Genomic DNA, 18,545 nt, shown 5'->3' with positions numbered 1-18,545 from the left:
TAAGTTTTAGGCTTACTGCTTAAAAGTCAGAATTGCTGAAAAACAACTTGTGCTCCATAAAATTTTCCTGCTAAGGATAGTCGAATCTGTAACTTTTGTTCACATATACTGTATAACGGAATATATAAGTATGTCACTGTTGCTTGGGGTAACACCTGTCAATTTGTTTCAAACAATTTGTGAGTGATATCAGCTCCCAGTCCTGTGTTTCAGACCTTGGTACCGGGAGCTGCACCTTTCAGTGCAGATTATGTAGACATCTTGCAACTCACTGTTCAGGATTCATAATACATGAAAAGAAAACAGACATACCTGTGGCCCCGCCTTAAGCCACACTGTGTGTTTGTAACTCCGTTGAGCAACAGGAATTCAACATCAATCAACAAGCACATTCGAGGCAAGTGCTGTAATTTTAGTGTGAACTGAATGTCGTTGGCTGTAGAGACATAGGACAGGTGCCTCTGTGATGTTCAGATATTTATTCCTCTACAGCTTCCAAGAATAAAACTCCAGTTCTGAGAAAAGTCTGACCCTGCATTAAAAAATGTGCTTACGTTGTCGTGTGTGGCAGAAGTTGGAAGATACAGATGGGGGGTTTTTTTGTTTTCTTCATCTGCAAGAGAACCTCAGAATCCCACAATTTTCTCTCTCAGCTCATTGTTGCTATTTTAACACTACCCACAGTTTTAAAACTACAAGAGTAATCTTGGATGAAATATGGATTTGAGCACTATTGAAAAAGACTGAACTAGAGTGACTAAACGAAAGCAAAAAAAACCAATCAAATTTAGCCACCTTGCTTGGATGTGTTAGTTGGATGCATTGTGTGACTTTAGATCGATTAAAATGTGATTTAAGGAGTCAAACTGGATGGTAGTTGTTGGTTTGAATCACTGCTCAGAGAACTTTTCAGGTAGATACCGTATCTAAATCTAGCTATTACAATACAGACCACAGCTACAGCAACCTCAGACTGACCTACAGATTCAGTTAATAAATCTAAATACGCTTAGGATAACTTTAAGTAAATGAGAGTCCTGCACCGTAGTTGTGAAATAAACACTTTAAACAAGATTAACGCTTGCTCAATCTGACACTAAAAGCAATGATTCAGTGCTGTCATGTCAGTCTTCGTGCGTGCATCGGGCAGGCAAATTAGTATAAACACAAGTAAGTGTGAGAGTGAAAGCACGAGAAACAATGATAGCGTGCAAGTCAGACTCAACTAGTCCCACCCTCAGCCATAACAAACTGATCAAAACGCTAGTTTAAATATAATCCGTTTTTATTTCCCTTGTGCTTTTGTAAGAATAATAAATAAGGTACCATAAACCAAATGTTCTTTATGATTTTCCCACACTTTTTGAGTTGTTGCATGTCCTATAATATTTGTCTTTATTTTTAGCTTCAACAAATACCACATCCACATTTATTATTTCCTTCCCTAATATTCAATTTGTATTTTCAGGGATTAAAAACTGGATCATCAATATCCACAGACCAAATATTCAATATTCTTGACTGCATAAAGTCAAATTTGGGGATACTGGTGAATATGTTTGTTCAATCACTCTATTATTCTCAAAATAATGAAACAAGGAAAATCACACAGTTCAGCAGGTATTGATATGTACAGGGATGTGTGTGAATTTAAGAGAATGAACGCCACCTACTGGCAAACAGTGTCAATACAGGCTAAGGAAACGAATGAAAAGGAAATCAGATGCATCCTCGTGATGAAGAAAAGACTTCATGGAAACAGAAAGGTGCTTTATTTGAAAATGCATGTCAAAAAGTGGTTCAAAGGATGTGACAAGAAAGAAGTGATCACAGCAGGTCTGACCAAGATAAACATGGGATGCGGTGATCAGCAACATCAGCAGTTACATCAGTAGGAGATACTGTAGATGCCGTGGAGGTGTTGAATGGTGCAAAATGAGAAGAAGATGATACTGAGTGGGCGCCAGGTAAAGGCAGAGAGAGAGAAGTGTCCGCTGTGAAAAGGGCCTTTTGGGCTGGCTCTGTTCTGGCCCTCGTGCATGGGGCGCACCAGGCCCAGGTGTGCTACAGGTCTTAGCTCCGGAGGCAGAGAACACTGGGCGATGGCAGGGCAAACCAAGGAGAAGGGCCGTCTCAACAGTCCTTCCCTTTCAGCCAATCTTCGCTTTAATTTTAGATTGAATCTGACCAATTAGACACACGAGTTCAGAAGGGTCTTACAGCAAAAGAAGGTGACTTGATGTTTCTTTAAAGTACATTATAGATTTCACTCTGTCTTAACTGTTTTCATTGGTCTGAGCAGCTTGAGCAGCATTTCACCAGAGATTCTTGACGATGTACCTTGTAAATCCACCATGCTGTTTGGGACTTATTCCTCGAACTACCTTGAGCTACACCCCGGAAGGCTCAGGTACAGGTTTGGGGCTTTTTAAACTGTGTACTTGAACACCTAAATCAAAGTAAAGCGAGATTTTTGGAGTCTGAGGCCACATTAGCAGCCTCGTCTGGCTGAACCTAGGCACAGTGGTGCTTTGAGCTAAATGCTAGAATCAGAATGCTAACATGTGCGCAGTAGCATGTTCATGTTTAGAAGGTATAACGTTTCATGTTCATTACCTTAGTTGATCATGTTGGGATGCTGATAGTTGCTACACAAAGCAAAATACAGCCCAAAATAGTGGTGCTAGAGGGAAAGTTAAGGTCTCGGCAAAGTTATGGAATTTATCCTGAGAGGGATTTTTATAGGTGTAGATCTCTTAGGTACCAAATCTTAAACAATGAATTACGTCCACATAATTGTAAGGAATCCCAAGAAAAGACAGTCTGTCCCTGAGCTGAAAGGCCCCCGTGTTATAACTATTCCTTCCCTAGACTGGGGTCTCCGTCCATGATGTCATTACGACCCGGGTTGCTATGGCAGCTGCCACTGGGAACCGAGCCAGCTGGACCGTATCAGTATCTTCACAACGCTCCTAGAGAGAGACAGCGAACTATTGTTTCTAGGGCCTGCTTAGTGGTTTTACGAGCCTAATACTAACTAAAGACCCAAAGACATAAAAAAAAACCTCCTTCACAGAAACGTCTGCGAAGAGCTCAACTTATCATCAAAAAGAGGCAGCAGCGGCGAACCAAGTCCCAAAATCTGACCAGGAAACATACCCGAGAAACACTGCAACTCCGCGACAACCCCAGCGGTGAGAGAAGCATTTTAGTGAGACGCCCAAGCGGCCAGCAGCAAGGAGGCTTCCGCAGGCAGCACTCAAGTATAAATGTGAAGCAGGTTCGCTCCACGTTCAGTGGTTTCCTCCTTCTTCTACTTCTTCTCCTTAGGTGAACAAATGAAAGGGGGTTTTCTCTGTGATGAACAACGGGAGGAACCACAACACTGAGAGGTTGGACTGTGACAGTCTCTGAGCCTGCACACTGAGGATGGCGTTAGCACGAATCGATGAAATGAAATGAACAAAGCAAACAGCCAATGTGAAGGTCGAAAGTGGAGTACACTCAGAGCTTCCAACTGAATGCGCTGATTCAAAAATTCACACCCCTCACCGCTTGAAAAGAAAATGACACCTGTCTTTATTCAAGCAAATTTACTTTAAAACATCAATCACATGCTGATATGGTTAAACGTTGAAAACGTTTGCAGTCACATTACAACAGACTGCGGGGTGAAGTTTTTTTCCGACACTAAAACAAGAAGTAATATATTGTATTTGTGATATGTGGTCGTTTTTATATTTTCATACTTTTATGTTTGCCATGATTTTAAGTGAGACTCTCCGCCCGAGAAGAATGACAGCATCGGTCGTTTCAGCAAGCGCCCCCAAAACCACAATGTGTCCCTCACGTTAGTAAAGGACCTATTTGAACCCCTAAACTTCACTGAGTAATTGTTGTGCCTATGCCTAACCTGACCTTAGCCATAGCCGTGTCACTTCATAAAACGGGTTTATTTACCAATGGTGGTCTGCAAGGGGTTTTAAGACCCACTGACAAACGATGTCTGGAGGGCATGGAGGAAAGCAACGTATTTTGTCATTTCATTTGGAGGACCCATTTTGAGCACAGGGACCGGTCAGGAGGATTTTCCTCAACTCTGGCTGCTGATCTTCATCATCTGTGCCAACCTGCTGAGACAAAAATAAAAAAAGTAAACTGTCACACGTCAACAACGCGACAAAGTTTACATTTTATTTTTACGCTTTTTATTAACACTGCAAATAGAATAACAATACACCAGAAACCCAGCTGTTATCTCTTATACGCCGACTACAACCGCTACCTCCACTGCTACTGTTGTTGGCACTCCAGCTTCTAATACAACTACTGCAACTATCAATACCACTGTTTTACCATCTTAAAATATGATACTGTACCCAGCCGTCCACCGGTCTCTGTGGACTCTGAATTTGAGTGTGTGTTTTGGTACGTGCCACTTCCTTCTTCCTCTTGACCAGAGCCTTGATGCCCAGAACAGCAAAGCTAATGCAGACGCACAGCTGGAGAACAGCCAGGACGAGTGACACGGCATCAGTGTTTGTCGACAAACTCTGTTGGACAAGAAGATAATTAATTCATTATTCCTTTCTTTGCAGAAAGACATGTAGTAGATCAGGCCGAACACATAGCCCTGCTTTCCAGTTGCATTTTCAACATTAATAACTATCACTTAAGGCTGCACAAATCAATGATTTTATATAAACAATGGATATTTTTGTAACTGTATTTGTCATAAAATGCCACGATCGCTACGATTCGCTCAAAAGGTTTGTTTATTGGGCACGCCTATCTAGAGCTAACTAATCCAGTTTACGACAACGAGGCTGCAATAAATCCTGCCTTCATAAAGGTAACAATTAGACCCCGATGATATTATTAACTGCTATTACCTTATTTCAGCCATACCGTATCAGTCGATACGTAACAAACTGCAGTACAGGAATGCCCAAGATGTATTTGAGGTCATTTAGAAACAGTGCCTCCAGTTGGTACAGTAGGCTGTCCACCAGAGAGCGGTGACAAGTTTATTTTTTAACCGTAAAATGTTCTACACAGTGCATATCTTGGTCATAATTCCCTAATGACAACATCTGTTTATGTAATGTGTTAAAAAAAATGTTGGTGTTGATTCAAGTTTATATAGTTTCAGTGGTGCTGACTTGTAATGCGTTAAACTAAGATGTGTTTCCATTATTCAGCCCGCCCTCACTGAAATAAAGGGGTGGGAAATATTTCTATTTCTTTCTGCTGGTTGTCCAACAACCGCATAGAGCATAGGCCAGAGCCAGGCTAGCTGTTTCCCTCTGCTTCCAGTGTTTATGCTAAGCTAAGCTAACTGGATGCTGGCTGCAGCTTCATATTTACTGTACGGACATACCGATTTTCTCATCTAAGTCTCCACCAGAAAGCGAATAAGCCCATTTCCCAGTATATTGATGTTTTCCTCTAAACAACTGATTTAAATATGTTGTCACGGTAATGTAAACAAAGCAATGTTATTTTACCACAGCACCCAGCCAGTAAGGAGTACCCAAATCAGTCAAATCCCAAGGATGTAAGAAAGGTCGTCCTGGCCCAAGCACGATGTTGAACAGGCCCACCATGATCTGAATCGCCTGTAAAAGATTTAAAGCTCTTAAATCAAACTTCCTTACACTTAACATCTTTAAACCACTGGCAACTGTACGTGAACTTTATTTTGGTATACGCTGATGTGCATACAGTATATACTCCTATAGGCCTTGAATTTTGTGTTGTGTCCTGTTCTCAACCCCAAGAACTGCCGTGACACAGGGTTTCATCAGCCCCTTGTACACGGGATTGTAGCAAAGAGCCCTCGGGATTTGGCACAGCGGCGGAAACATGCTCCCACTGTCGGCCCGTACGGCGATCACGGTCACCTCCTTGTCTTTGGTAACAGTCATCGACATCCTCTACACGCTTGAGAGCACACGCACCTGCAGCTGAAAAGGGAGAAAAGGCTCTGTAAATATGTCACTCCTATCCCTCAATAGTTCATCACTTTGGGAAGTACGCTTATTTGATTTTTCGAGAGTTAGATGAGAAGACTGACACCACTCTCATGGTTATGTGTTAAGTAAGAAGCTGGAGCCTGGCGGCAATTAGCCTAGCTTAGCATAAAGGGTGGAAGCAAAGGGAAACAGCTAGCCTGGCTCTGAACAGAATATGGCTACGGGCACATCTAAAGCTGACACTTAAGCATCTCGTTTAATTAATCCGCACTTCTTGGCGAACAAGCCTGGCGCAGGAACTTCCCAAAGTCTTGTCATCACCGTGAGGTTGCCAGATTTGGTGCATAATGTACCAATTTCGCATTGAGACCAATGCTAAAACTAGCGCTCACTGATCATGTCTTGCAACGTGCGTTACTGCTGCATTCATGTGAAGTTGGCAGATTGGGAAGGGCGAGAAAACCTCCCATTAATCCGACCCTGGGGGGTATTCACAGGTAACTCCGAGGGGATCATCCCAACTACTAGCCTTGCAGTCACACCATAGCAATAGCCCCAAATGAGCAGATTTTGTTGTGTCACATAGATGTAGTGTTTCATTAATGAGTGAAAGCAAACAGTTTATGGCTCCTTTTAAATCATCTGAATGGATTGTAGACGAAATAAGTTTCATCGTTAAGTGGGCTTTATTGAGATGAAACCGCCAGAGATTGTGGCTTTGTAGCCATTTTTCCAAGTGGTCTGTTGACAGTTCTGTGGTTCTTTTCCACAATTGAGAGATACATTGGCTGTCGGATAATCCTGACTCGGAATTGCAACTAAAAGCGTGACGTAAATGGGGCTTTTTTCCGACTCAGCTTCTCGTGCCTTGTACAATATAACATGATAGCCATAATCACATATAAAACCCCAGATAGTCTTTTCACATTTCTGCATGTGCATCAACTAAGCAGATGAGATAAAACATGTTAATTACTGGGCTTTAGAGGTTGTTGGTAGGTTTATTTTCGGAAAGCTATTTCCCCCCTTACAGGCTTTTAAACTAAGCTCCAGCTCATCACTTAACACATACACTGACAAAGTTATAGGTATTGCTCCTTTAAAAAGAAGAAAAAAAGAAACCAGCTTGAGGTTCATGGTGAGCTGACAAGATGTGGCTGTGACAACATGACTGTGACTGTTCAGCAACTGTCCGCGGCGGCTCCTTCGTCAGTCCGCACTGGCTCCAGTGTTTTGCTCAGGGGACTCGCCTGGCTCCGCTCCGTCGCCAAACACGCTCCGCCGGGTCGAAGACGCGCCGAGCCGCAGACTGTCGCCTGGAGTGGGGGCCGAACACGCCGCCCACCCGGAGCCCCATCGCCAGAAAATCGGCGCAGCTGCGCCCGAGCGATAAAAAAGGAGCACGCCGTACAATTGAATTACGAGGGGGGGTAGATAAAGGACTCAGACCACAAAACAGGATGTTTAGATATCACTGATTCTAAGTGGACAAACAAACGTATTCGACATGAATTGTACAAACAGAGGGATCACTCCAAGAGGAAACCGGTTTCTTGATATAAACCGGAATAAAACCTGGTCACCACCGTCTAAATTCTGTACCGGACAAATACTTTTGACGTTCCTGTGTCACGTTTCACTGATGTTGATGACGGTAGAAAAGAAACCCAGTCAATCACTTACACCTTCTCTCCTGTTAAAGATGTCACACCGTATTTTGAAGACCGATTGATGGTTTTAAAGGGAGAAATGTTTTATTCACAAATGGGGTTTTTTTTCCCCCTCAACGATTACCGATGTTTTCGTTTTTCCTTCATGAGTTTACGTATTACATAAACATTTAAACCTCATAAGAACAGAGAGAGTACGGTAAACGTGATTGTACATTAAACGAGCACAGTCCCTTGACAGGCTTTTATAACCAAAGTTACAACCTGGCATCTTTCAGAAGAATCCCACGTCTGAACACATTGTAAACATGCAAAACCAGTTTTTCTACACACAACAGACGGGTGAATTTTTTTTGTTTCCCCACAAATTTCCAAACCATATCCTTGTTTTTAGGCAGGACATTACTATATTTTCTCATCAGTTCCTCATAGGATTAGTCCTTTAACCATATAATAAAGGACAACAATGAAATCCATCCAATAAACCAATAAAACCCTGTCCACAAACAGCTGTGCAAATGTCCTGTACGCTCTTCTGATTTGAAATTCATCCGCGTCCTCGCGGGTGGGGACTCCCGCCTTTGTTCAGGCGGGCGTTTTATCGGCTGATGTGACACTGCCATTTTTCCTGACCCCTCTTGTTGTCTGTTACTGTGGCTCGTGAAATAACATCAGTAACAGTGTTTTTAGCGGGTGTCTTTTGGGGTTTTTTTTCTGCCGTCTCCTGGTGAAAAGCTTGTCCATGTTTTCGGATATCCCATTTCCATTAAACCCACTTCATAGGGCCCTTTAAAGCGTAAGGGATTGGCCAGCTTTGTTCTAAAATTCGGTATCGTCTTGTTAGGGCCAAATGTGGCTGAAGGATTGCAAGGTAGTCCTTCCTCATCCATGTCAGGCAAAACGTGTCAGTATGCAGTACACATGAAAATCCCCACAGTAGGTGAATGAGCTGTTTTTCTAAAATCCAGGAATTAAATTTATTCGTTCATCTGACCAAAAAGTCCCTCTCGCATACTATTAGCATTTCATTCTTTTCCGTGTCCTGTTCTGACTGATCAAAGATCTACTGTAGAAATTCTTTAAGTATTGCTAGTTAATTACCTTCTGTCTGTCTGTACTATCATCTTCAATTCTTCGCTGTCTTTGTCTTTCTAAACTGTCCGTCGGTCCTATTGTTTGAGTGCACACAATAAGATCACTGCTCAGTTTACATGCTATTGATCACAACCGCTTTTCTTTCCTTAGTACATAAATGAGCTACACTCTCGCTGTTCTGTATGTAACTTACCTGAGACCCCGCTCTATTTTTCTGTAAGTAAGCGAACTGTGGAAGAGTACACCGTTAAACACACAACTCCAGCAAACATCTACAAAGAACTTTGAGGGATTTCTTCCATGACAAGAAGCAAAATACCACCAAGGAGACACAAAACAACCGCAAAGAGACAAAACAACTGCAAAGAGATGCAAAATGACGACAGAGTCTGAAAATGACTACAAAGACACACAAAACAAAACAAAATACTCAAAACGACACTAGAAAGAGACTTAAAATAACTGCAAAGAAACTCAACAACTACAAGCAGACAAAACAGCACAAAAAGACTCAAAATGACCACAAAGATACACAGAATGAAAAGTAAATACTCAAAACAGCTACAAAGAGACAAGTTGACCACAACTTTCAGTCTGGGGGTCTTGCTCCTTTGCTGGAGGGGTGGAGGGCCTTTTATTTGTCTGTGGCCAGCGGCCCGTTGATTTATAATCCGTCCGTGAGTTCGTCAACAGCGCTATCAAAATAGATCAGAACTTTTTCACCATTCTTTAAATTTACATTGAGGATGCAAAAAAATGGAAATCTCATTCTTGCCAGCAGAGTGCATCTTTGAAATGAACCTGAACAGATGCAGTTACAGCTGAGTTCATAAGATGACCCACGAAAAGATCTGTAAAATAATATTCTGTGTCTGAATTTGCTCTTTTTTGTGTTTGATTAATTGACGATTAACTCATCATTGTATGAGGGGGGGGGTCCCATGAACCGGAAGTATCTTGGAATCAGTATTTTTTCATCTAAAGAAATGGTTAGACAAGAAGATCGATAGCACTCTCGTGCCTGTACCTTAAATATGGTGCTACAGGCAGTAGCCAGGTATCTTAGCTTAGCATAAATTTAGCAGAGGGAATATTGACACCTCTCATTTAACTCTTGGCAAGAAAGCAAATAAGCGGATTTCCCAACAAAACCGCAACAAAAACTCAAAACCATTTTCACAGCTTTCACCTTTTTTTACCTGTCTTTATTAAGCAAGTTTACTTTAAAACATCATTCACGTGCTGAGAGAGAAAAACATTTTAAAACATTTCCCATTTAGCTTAAAATAGCAGTGTCTTTGTGAAGTAGTTTTGATTTTTTTTTTTTTTTTCCAGCTGATATATGTTTAGAAAATTACAAGCATCACAAAGAAATTGTGATATTGTGGGTTGTGTATTCATACTCATGCATCCATATGTTTGGGTGAATTGATTTTAAACACCAGGACAGGTCATGAGGACTTCCTTCAACACTGGCTGGTAAATGTCAACATATCTGCCGCCCTGCTGACACAGAACAAAGTCAGCTCTGATACGGTAACATTACAACATAGTTGAGAATTTGACAGTCTTCGCTGACTTCATTTTTGTTCATCTATCTTAACAATTCTTTAAGTTTAGCCCTAAAAATACTGCTTCTCATGTTGTACTAACCCGAAAAAAAAAGTAATCCAACTGCTACTTATACTGTACACCTACAACCACCTCCAACATTAGTAATGCTGGTAGTCCAGCGGCTACTAGAAATACTACTGCAACTACCATTAATCACTATTTTACTTGGATTTGGATTTTGTTTGTTTCTCGGTTCATACCTCTTCCTTCTTCCTATTGATTAAAGCCTTGATGCCCAGAACAGCAAAGCTAATGCAGGCGCACAGCTGGAGAACAGCCAGGATGATCAAAGTAACGTCCATACCTGTCAACAAACTCTGATAGACGAGAAATATATATATATATATATATATATATATATATACACACATCGTCCTGCTACTGTAAATACTCACAAAATGTGTATCAATCCGCGATTGAAAATAGTCCCCAACAAACACACTTATTTATTAGTGTTTGAGTAAGGTTAGCTAAAAAGTTGAGTAGCCCGGCTGTTAGTAAAAGAATAAAAAAAATAAATCCCCATATTCTTTTTAAAGATTTTCATCATCAGTGGGAACAAATGAGCTCGGTGGTGAGCGCCACTAGAGAAGTCTGAAAGTATCGAGAGACCGACAAACATGTTGTTGGTTTTGTCTTTTTCACGGGGTTTGTTGACATGAGGAAAAACATAGCATGAAAACAGCTTAATCTTTTAAAGGAATACTTACCTGGGCAAATAACGCCACATATCTGCATTTGTCCCCATTATTATCAGCATGCTGTCTCTTCTGGTCACACATCCAGATGACAGAGGCATCCCCCAGGTCTATGGCGTACAGCACAATGCCAGTAATGGCAAAGATGGCTCCGACTATGTTCACAAAGACAGCGAAGCCCACCTGAGAGGAAAGATCCCTTCAATTAAAACCGTTGTTCAGACACTATTTTCACAGGGTTTTGTGTGTCACATAAGACGGAAAACACGTTATCTCTTTGACAGTAGCCCACCACTGCGAAGGTTTTTACACATTTCCTTCAGTTTTCGTCGTGGGCTTTACTTACCAAGCAAAGAGAGGGGCACTGGCCGGCGAAAACCGACACGATTCCAGCTGCAATGTACTGAGGAGAGGACAGCAGACAGCTCAGAGAAATTGCAGCAAGAAATACTGTATTACAATATTGTTTTATTATAAAAAGAAGATAACAATCTTTGTGAAACTATATATCGCATTACCGTGAGTTATTTCTCATAAAGCAATGGTAAGCTCTAGTGCCACTGGATCCCATTATCCTAAAAAGTGTCTGGTAATATTAACATTATGATCATTATGAATTTACCACAGCGCCCAGCCAGTAAGCGGCTCCCAAATGGGTCAAATCCCCGGGATGTGTGCTTGTTCGCCCTGGCCCGAGTCCGATGTTGAACAGGCCGACCATGATCTGTATAGTCTGCCAGAGATTCACCACAATCAAACCTCTTTGGCTTATACAACCTAAAATCTTAATAACGCCACTTAAAACTCTTTATGAATAAATGAGAACCAGTTTCTCTCACCCCAAGAGCTGCAGTCGCGTTGGTCTGCATCAGCCCTTTGTACTGTGAGCAGCACAGCGCAGTCTTGAGGATCTGGCACAGAGGTGGAAACGCGCTCCTACCGTCACACGCCACGGTGACCACGGTCGCTCCCTTGTCTTTAACTGCGAGGGACATTTCTCACACCTGTAACATGGAATGGAGATTATTTTTGGCTAGATGGATGGACAGACAGTGCACTCTATTAATCCTAATGGGAAAATCGCAGTGTTACGGGACTCAGGTCGCACATAAATCACAACTTAAACAAGAAGAAATAGAGCAATAAAGACATAAATAACTAAATTTATAACTAGCGACTGAACTAAAACTAAAACTGAAATTACTCTCACTCCAAATCTATACTATGATAGTTTCTGGTAATATTCTGTGCATGATGAAAGCAAGTCTAGTACATACTGTTTATTGTCTTGTATTGGTACATTAAGGTAATTCATTGGAATTGCATTACGACCGCTGAGAATATACAGTGAAACTATATGTACACAGGTATGTTCAGGTGTGTAATATACATATACTGTATACTACAGAGATCAGTAGTAAGATATTGAAAATAATAATAGTAAAAACGGCGGGAGGCCCCCCTGAAATCTGGTGGGCCACCGCTGGTACTGAACGACTGCCCGGTACAGGACCAGGGCCCCTGGACCACAGCCTCTGCATGTGATGGTTAACATTTCTTGTTGGAAAGTCAATCAAATGATTACAGAGAAACAAAAAATGACAACAAAACTAGGCTACTTGGAGATACAAATAGTAAGTATTTATTGATGTTATTTTATATTAGAAGCTGTTTATTAAGCATTTATTTATTACACTAATTAAAAAATATAACTATTAATAATGTACAGTTTACTATTGCCAAGAACCAAAGCTTTAAATTTGAGTCTTAACACATTTTAATTTTTTCTTTTTTTTTTTTTTACAAAAGCACCCCCCTCTTCTTTAAAACTGTGCCTCAGCTTTCAAAAGGCTCTAGCCCCACCCCTGCCTTTCAAATCCAGATGTACAAGCATATAAACATACCATTGGGCAGAAAAATTAAAAACTATTTTGATAATTGATTAATTTGATTAAGTTTTTTTTTTTTAAGCCATAATGCCCAAAATTCCAGTTTCTCAAATGTGGTGTTATGTTGCTTTTCCCTGTTTCAAATTATTGTAAACTGGATGGGGGGGGGGGTAGAATATACTGTATGCATTGTTTCTTTAGAAAATGCCTATGCGCTTCCTAATGAACTAACTCTAGATACACTGATCAATATATGTTCCAGAGGCTTTGGTTCTCAACGGAGAACATTATTTGCTTTCAGTTTTATGCATAGGTGCCCCCCCCCGACGCCTGAAAACAAGCAGAAGTTGTGGACTCACTGAATCACATTCACAGCCACATCAGCCTGCACTTATTTGAGGTATTTGACACATGTGATAAGGTGTTCTCTCAACACAGCCAGTATGGACCTGACCACTATGTTAAAAATATAGCTGAGCAGGCCTTGGACTTTTCTTTGTTTGTTTGTTTGTTTGTTTGTTTTCATTTGAAGTGAGGAAGTTCTTGTGTTCTCAACCTCAACCTCTTATCCCAAAGCAAACACCAAAACAAAATGGATGTGCAGCAGATGGAGGTTTTCATAAAAATGAGGAATCAGGCTCTTGATGTGACTTTGAATCTCGACTAACAAACACACAAACACACACACACACAAACACACACACACACACACACACACACACATAAAAAAGTACACAATTGTGGGGAAAAAAAAAAGGTAAATAAATCAATCAAATTCATTCTTCTCCATTAGTTCACCTCCATTAGATCACCAATTACAGACCTCTATAAACCGCTTATCTCGTAGCAAAGTCCAACATACTATGAATTATGTTTTGTTTTTTTATGCAGGGGACTCACCCGGTTCGTGACCACAGACGCAGATCCCTGAAACTGTACCTGGCTTTGCTGCTGTCTGAACTCAGACAGCAGCAGTAGAACCGATACTTCCTGCCCCCTGTTTGATTTCTTCAGAATAAAAGCGTCCGAATTTAAAAAAAAATATTATTGTTTTATTTTGCGCATAAATCAAATAATTAGATAATTAGAATAAGTCAACAGTGCCTAGATTCCTACATCCTTTACTTGAGAACACAAAAATGTCATTATATACTATAAGGGGACAGCACTGCAATCACTATTTTACCTACTTTTAATTCCACCTGTGTTCAGTAACAAAAGCATGAAGGAGTACAGTATTTCCCTCTGATGCTGGAGTACAAGCACACGTGGAGAATCCTCACAAAGAGTTCAAGGCACTCAGAGCCTTACTTAAAAGTACACATTAACACTAAATGCCTCAGGATATGCACGGTAAAATTCTGCCATTCATTCTGTGCAACGTTGCTGGTTGTGATTTTCTCTCTTTAAAAATGGCACTTTTGGATGGTTGAGGATAAATAAATTTGTTCTTTTTATCATTTTTGAAATGGCTCACTTTATTTTTAGAGCGAAATCTTTGAATTTAAAAAAAAGAAAGAAAGAAAAACAGCTGGGTTTTTGCTTTAGCCATCACAAACACTGTATATCCACATATTATTTTTAACCTTTTATACAAGAATCAAATCAAATTATTAGAAAATATATTTTGTGGCTTTATCTGTGCGTATGCGCATTCCCGTTTCCTGTAATCTATTGCAAATGTAGTACGGATTGGATGAAAATGGCAACAGCCTGTACAATAATTTACATAGCAACATTAGAAAACAACCAAATCGGCATGAGACACATTTTAAACACTACTTTAGTCACTGTGAAAACTGGAAACCTAAGCTGGAAATCTAAGTACAGAAAATCCTGATGTATTTTTTGTCATATTTGAGTCCACCATAGGGATCACAGAGCCCCACAGTGTCACAGCTGACGCTCAGTGTGTTAAATATGATGGAAGGTTTGGCCTGTACATCCACCACTGAACTACCCTGAAAGGTCTGGTGCAAATTTTGGTGCTTTGAATGGCAGGACACTCAAATCCTTAGAACCCCAGATTTTCAGTTACTCCTCGAGGTATCTCTGCACATAGCTGTGGTTTTACCTGCCAAGATTTTGAGATATTTCGCCTCCCAAAATGCAACGGAGTTGAAAGGAATTTCATTTGTGAAAACTTCAATTGTAAAAAAATCAGTAGCAATGTCTCTCTGGTCAGTTTTCACCAATTTTACCTGTTTTTATTCAAACATGTTTACTTAAAAACATTATTCCCAAGCAGAGAGAAAAAAATTAAACACACGCAGACACACACACACAAACGTCCAAAATGTAGTGTCTTTATTATATAAAGTACTGTTGATTACTTTCAGTAAGTGTGTAAAAGCAGGAGTGGTATTATTGGCAATGAAGTGCTGCCTCGAGCATTCATGTGTTCAGTTGAAATGGTTTTAAGCACCAGGACTGGTCAGGGGAAGTTCCTTCAAGTCTGGCCGCTGATCTTCGACATCTTTGTCACCCCGCTGGCACAGAACAAAGTTAACCTTCGTAAAGCAAAAAACGGGACAAAGCTGAGAATTCTACGTTGTGTATTTTTACACTTTACGATAGTGTGACTAACATTGTGCTAATAGTAAACACTACACCAGAAATGTAGCCGTTACTGCTTTTACCCCTGTTCCAACTGCTATTGCTGTAAATCCTACTGCTACTACTGTTCATACGACTAATGTTCAGAATTTACCACCCAGATGTAGTCTTATTTATGAGGACTGTGCAATTTCGTGCATTGTCCTCTTCCTTCATACCTTTTCCGTCTCCCTCTCACTGGTCAAAGCCTTGAGGCCCAGAACGTCACACAGCTGAAGCACAGCGAGGGCGATCAGTGCGACCTTTCGGCTGTTGTCATCGTAGTGAGCAACACTGTTCGTGCTACGATCACACATCCAGAGGAGGGAGGCATCTCTCAGGTCTACCGCGTACAAGCACAATGCCAGTGATGGTAAAGATGGCTCCAGCAATGTTCATAAACACAGCAAAGCCCCGCTGAAAAGAAATTTCCTTCACTTAAAAGTTCAGTTAATACAGTATTTTCATGGTGTTTTGTATTTCAGCTAAGGTAGTTTAGTTCCTTTCAATAGTCTACGGAGTTCGGAGGATTTTACTTTCCGGGCATGAGGGAGGGAACTGTCCAGCCAAAATGGACATGATTCCAGTTACAATGAACTGATGGGGGATCAACACACACTTTATATCAGTGGCAGTCAAGCAGAAACTACTGTATTCGTTTACCAGCAATACTCTATCACCAGGAATGGTTATTACAATACAGTTTTGCTCTCTGGCGTTCCTCGGCACCATTACTGTTTTAGGGGATCCTCTCACCAAGAAAGTAAAACCTGTGTGGAACTCCCCGGTAACAGATATATATGTCAAATAACACAGCGATCAAACAAGAGACATAGCAGTAATATGCAATCATAGTAATGTCAACACAACGGTATTAATTCACCACAGCGCCCAGCCAGTAAGCAGCTCCCAAGCTGGTCAAATCCCCGGGATGTGTGCTTGTTCGTCCTGGCCCGAGTCCGGTGTTCAACAGGCCGACCATGACCTGTAAAGTCTGCCAGAGATTCAACACCATTAAATCTCTTTCTCTAATACTGGAGCATCTTAAAACCACCAGTGACTATATGCCGTATGTAAATACATTCATTTAAATTTCTCACCCCGAGAGCTGTAGTTACGCCGGTCTGCATCGGCCCCTGGTGCACCGAGCAGCGCTCTGGACCGTGGCCAAGACCCTTCCAGATGCGATACAGATGTGGAAACATGCTCTTACTGGTGGCTGCCACGGTGACCTCAGGCACACCCTTTGTCTCTGATGACAGACACCCCTTCAGTCCTGCACACACACCTGAAACATAAAATGGAGAGTTTACATGGGACGGGATGGGAACGATGGGAACGATGGGAACGTGTCTCTTCCTGCCCGAATCCGTCCTCTCAAAAGATGGTACTTTTTGACTTGAGGTTGAAGCTCTTCAGTGGGTCATATTTCGTCTTGTGTGTGTATGCGTGTTTGTGTGTGTGCGTGAGTGAGTGTGTGAGGGGTGGGTGTTCGTAGAGGAGAATGGGTCTCAGCGCCTGCCAAAGTAAACAGTCCCCGGAATTGATCAACAACCCTATCAAATCCAAATATACAGATGTCTTACAGCCGTGGTTATGCTATGAGGCAGCGAGATTATACTTATCGTCTCTTGCTTGAAGTTTCTTTATTTAGTAAGTCTAAAATATGCGGCAGTCTTTAGCTGCCAAAGCAAAAGCACCAAAACTCACCTCACACTCACAGATCATAGAAAGAATGTAATTCAATTTTGGTAAATTTCTTTCTATTAAAAAAAAAAAACGACAACAACAAAATAAGGCCGGGTTCAGAGCGCACTCAACATGTGTTCTCCTTGTAACGTTCACATGACTGTGAGTCATGTGCTTGTTTGTGTGGAGAACTCACCTGTCTTACCTGATTGGATGCCTTAACTCCTGCAGCCTGCTCAGTTTGCAGCGCTGAAAATCACACATCCTGTTCGACCGGCTCATTTTGTTTCAGATTAAAAGCCCCGTTTCCGCAAGAAGCTAGGAAGTAGCGGTCCTGGAAGAAGCTGTCCGATCCTTAATTTGAGGGTGGCAATGTCACAATGGAGTAATGCCTTACAAGTCAGAATTGTGGACCAAATGTTCTTAGATTTAGAGCTGAATCAAAGCTGAAACGAGTAACAAATTTCATTGTGAGAAAGCGCAATACTCCCCCCATGATATGTAGTGAAGAACAAATGTATATTGTCCAGTAATATGTCTAGTAAACTACTAGTTTAACATAATTTGTCTTACTGTATGTGGTTTATAGGTCATTTATTTGCACTTGAAACTGTCAAACTAACAACAAGAAATTCAGATGTGACAAGCAGGGACAGTGAGACAGGTCGATCTCCGCTACATGCTGCAGTCTGGCTGTTTTTTTTTTGTTTTTTTTTCTGTAGACAGTTTCAGTTCCTGCTGAAGAGACAAACGACTCTGTACAATGTTCCTAGTTGAAACTTCCCTACAAACAGATGTCTGTCCCTTTCCTGGCCAGGATTCTTACTTTTTGTGATTAAATTATTAAAATCCCATGCTACGATAAAGGGAAGACCAGGATTGGAAGAAGTGGTCATCTCCTTTACTTAATACCGCAATATGAAAAATATTCAATTACAAATAAAGTCCCGCCTTTAAAATCTTACTCAAGTAAAAGTACAAAAGTTTAATCAGAAAATGTACTTTCCCAGTGTTATAGGATTATTAAAACAGATGTCTTGATGTGTGAACGGCATCTTTTGTTGTAGCTGACTACTTCATTAAGTTTTTGGTAATACCTAAACCTTTATATCAACTTTTTTTAAAAACTTAATAGAAAACAGTGCCTATATCTTGAAATACGACAAATTAAAGCAGGTCACTGCACTAGGATGATGATTGGCCATGAAACCGGGTTGAAATACCAGCTAAATACTTTTTTCCCCACCTTTTATAAGAGGAGAAGATCAATGCCACTCTCATGTCTGTACACTAACTATGACGCTAGAGCCGGGCAGCGCA

The 18,545-nt window shown here is 41.0% G+C and overlaps 1 protein-coding gene across 5 annotated transcripts; it reads right to left on the bottom strand.

Moving 5' to 3' along the window:
- Nucleotides 1-10,055: 10,055 nt before the first annotated feature.
- LOC120783687 lies at nucleotides 10,056-17,913 on the bottom strand. 5 transcript variants are annotated; one of them, XM_040116826.1, is made up of 7 exons: nucleotides 17,422-17,913; nucleotides 16,637-16,824; nucleotides 16,420-16,530; nucleotides 11,399-11,455; nucleotides 11,065-11,235; nucleotides 10,555-10,671; nucleotides 10,056-10,246 (listed from the first exon to the last, which is right to left on the bottom strand). In XM_040116826.1, the coding sequence occupies exons 2-7, from the start codon at nucleotides 16,739-16,741 to the stop codon at nucleotides 10,175-10,177; spliced, it is 633 nt and encodes a 210-aa protein (XP_039972760.1). In that variant the 5' UTR covers nucleotides 16,742-16,824; nucleotides 17,422-17,913; the 3' UTR covers nucleotides 10,056-10,174. The 5 variants fall into 5 exon arrangements, with proteins under 5 accessions (XP_039972760.1, XP_039972761.1, XP_039972759.1 ...); XM_040116827.1 differs by having other exon boundaries at nucleotides 17,431-17,913; XM_040116825.1 differs by lacking the exon at nucleotides 17,422-17,913 and adding an exon at nucleotides 17,247-17,408.
- Nucleotides 17,914-18,545: the final 632 nt, after the last annotated feature.

This window comes from Xiphias gladius, chromosome 22 (genome assembly GCF_016859285.1).
Source record: "Xiphias gladius isolate SHS-SW01 ecotype Sanya breed wild chromosome 22, ASM1685928v1, whole genome shotgun sequence".
NCBI lineage: Eukaryota > Metazoa > Chordata > Actinopteri > Istiophoriformes > Xiphiidae > Xiphias > Xiphias gladius.
The sequence above is the reverse complement of the archived record's forward strand: the minus strand, read 5'-3'. Positions and strand labels throughout refer to the sequence as shown.

Excerpts from the sequence above, each read along its gene's own strand:
- LOC120783687 (XM_040116823.1), bottom strand. The coding sequence starts at position 12,047 with ATGTCCCTCGCAGTTAAAGACAAGGGAGCGACCGTGGTCACCGTGGCG. Across the intron at positions 11,236-11,398 it reads AGTGCCCCTCTCTTTGCTTG|GTGGGCTTCGCTGTCTTTGT; the intron begins GTAAGTAAAGCC and ends CTTTCCTCTCAG. Across the intron at positions 10,247-10,554 it reads TCAATAGGAAGAAGGAAGAG|CAGGGCGGCAGATATGTTGA; the intron begins GTATGAACCGAG and ends GTTCTGTGTCAG.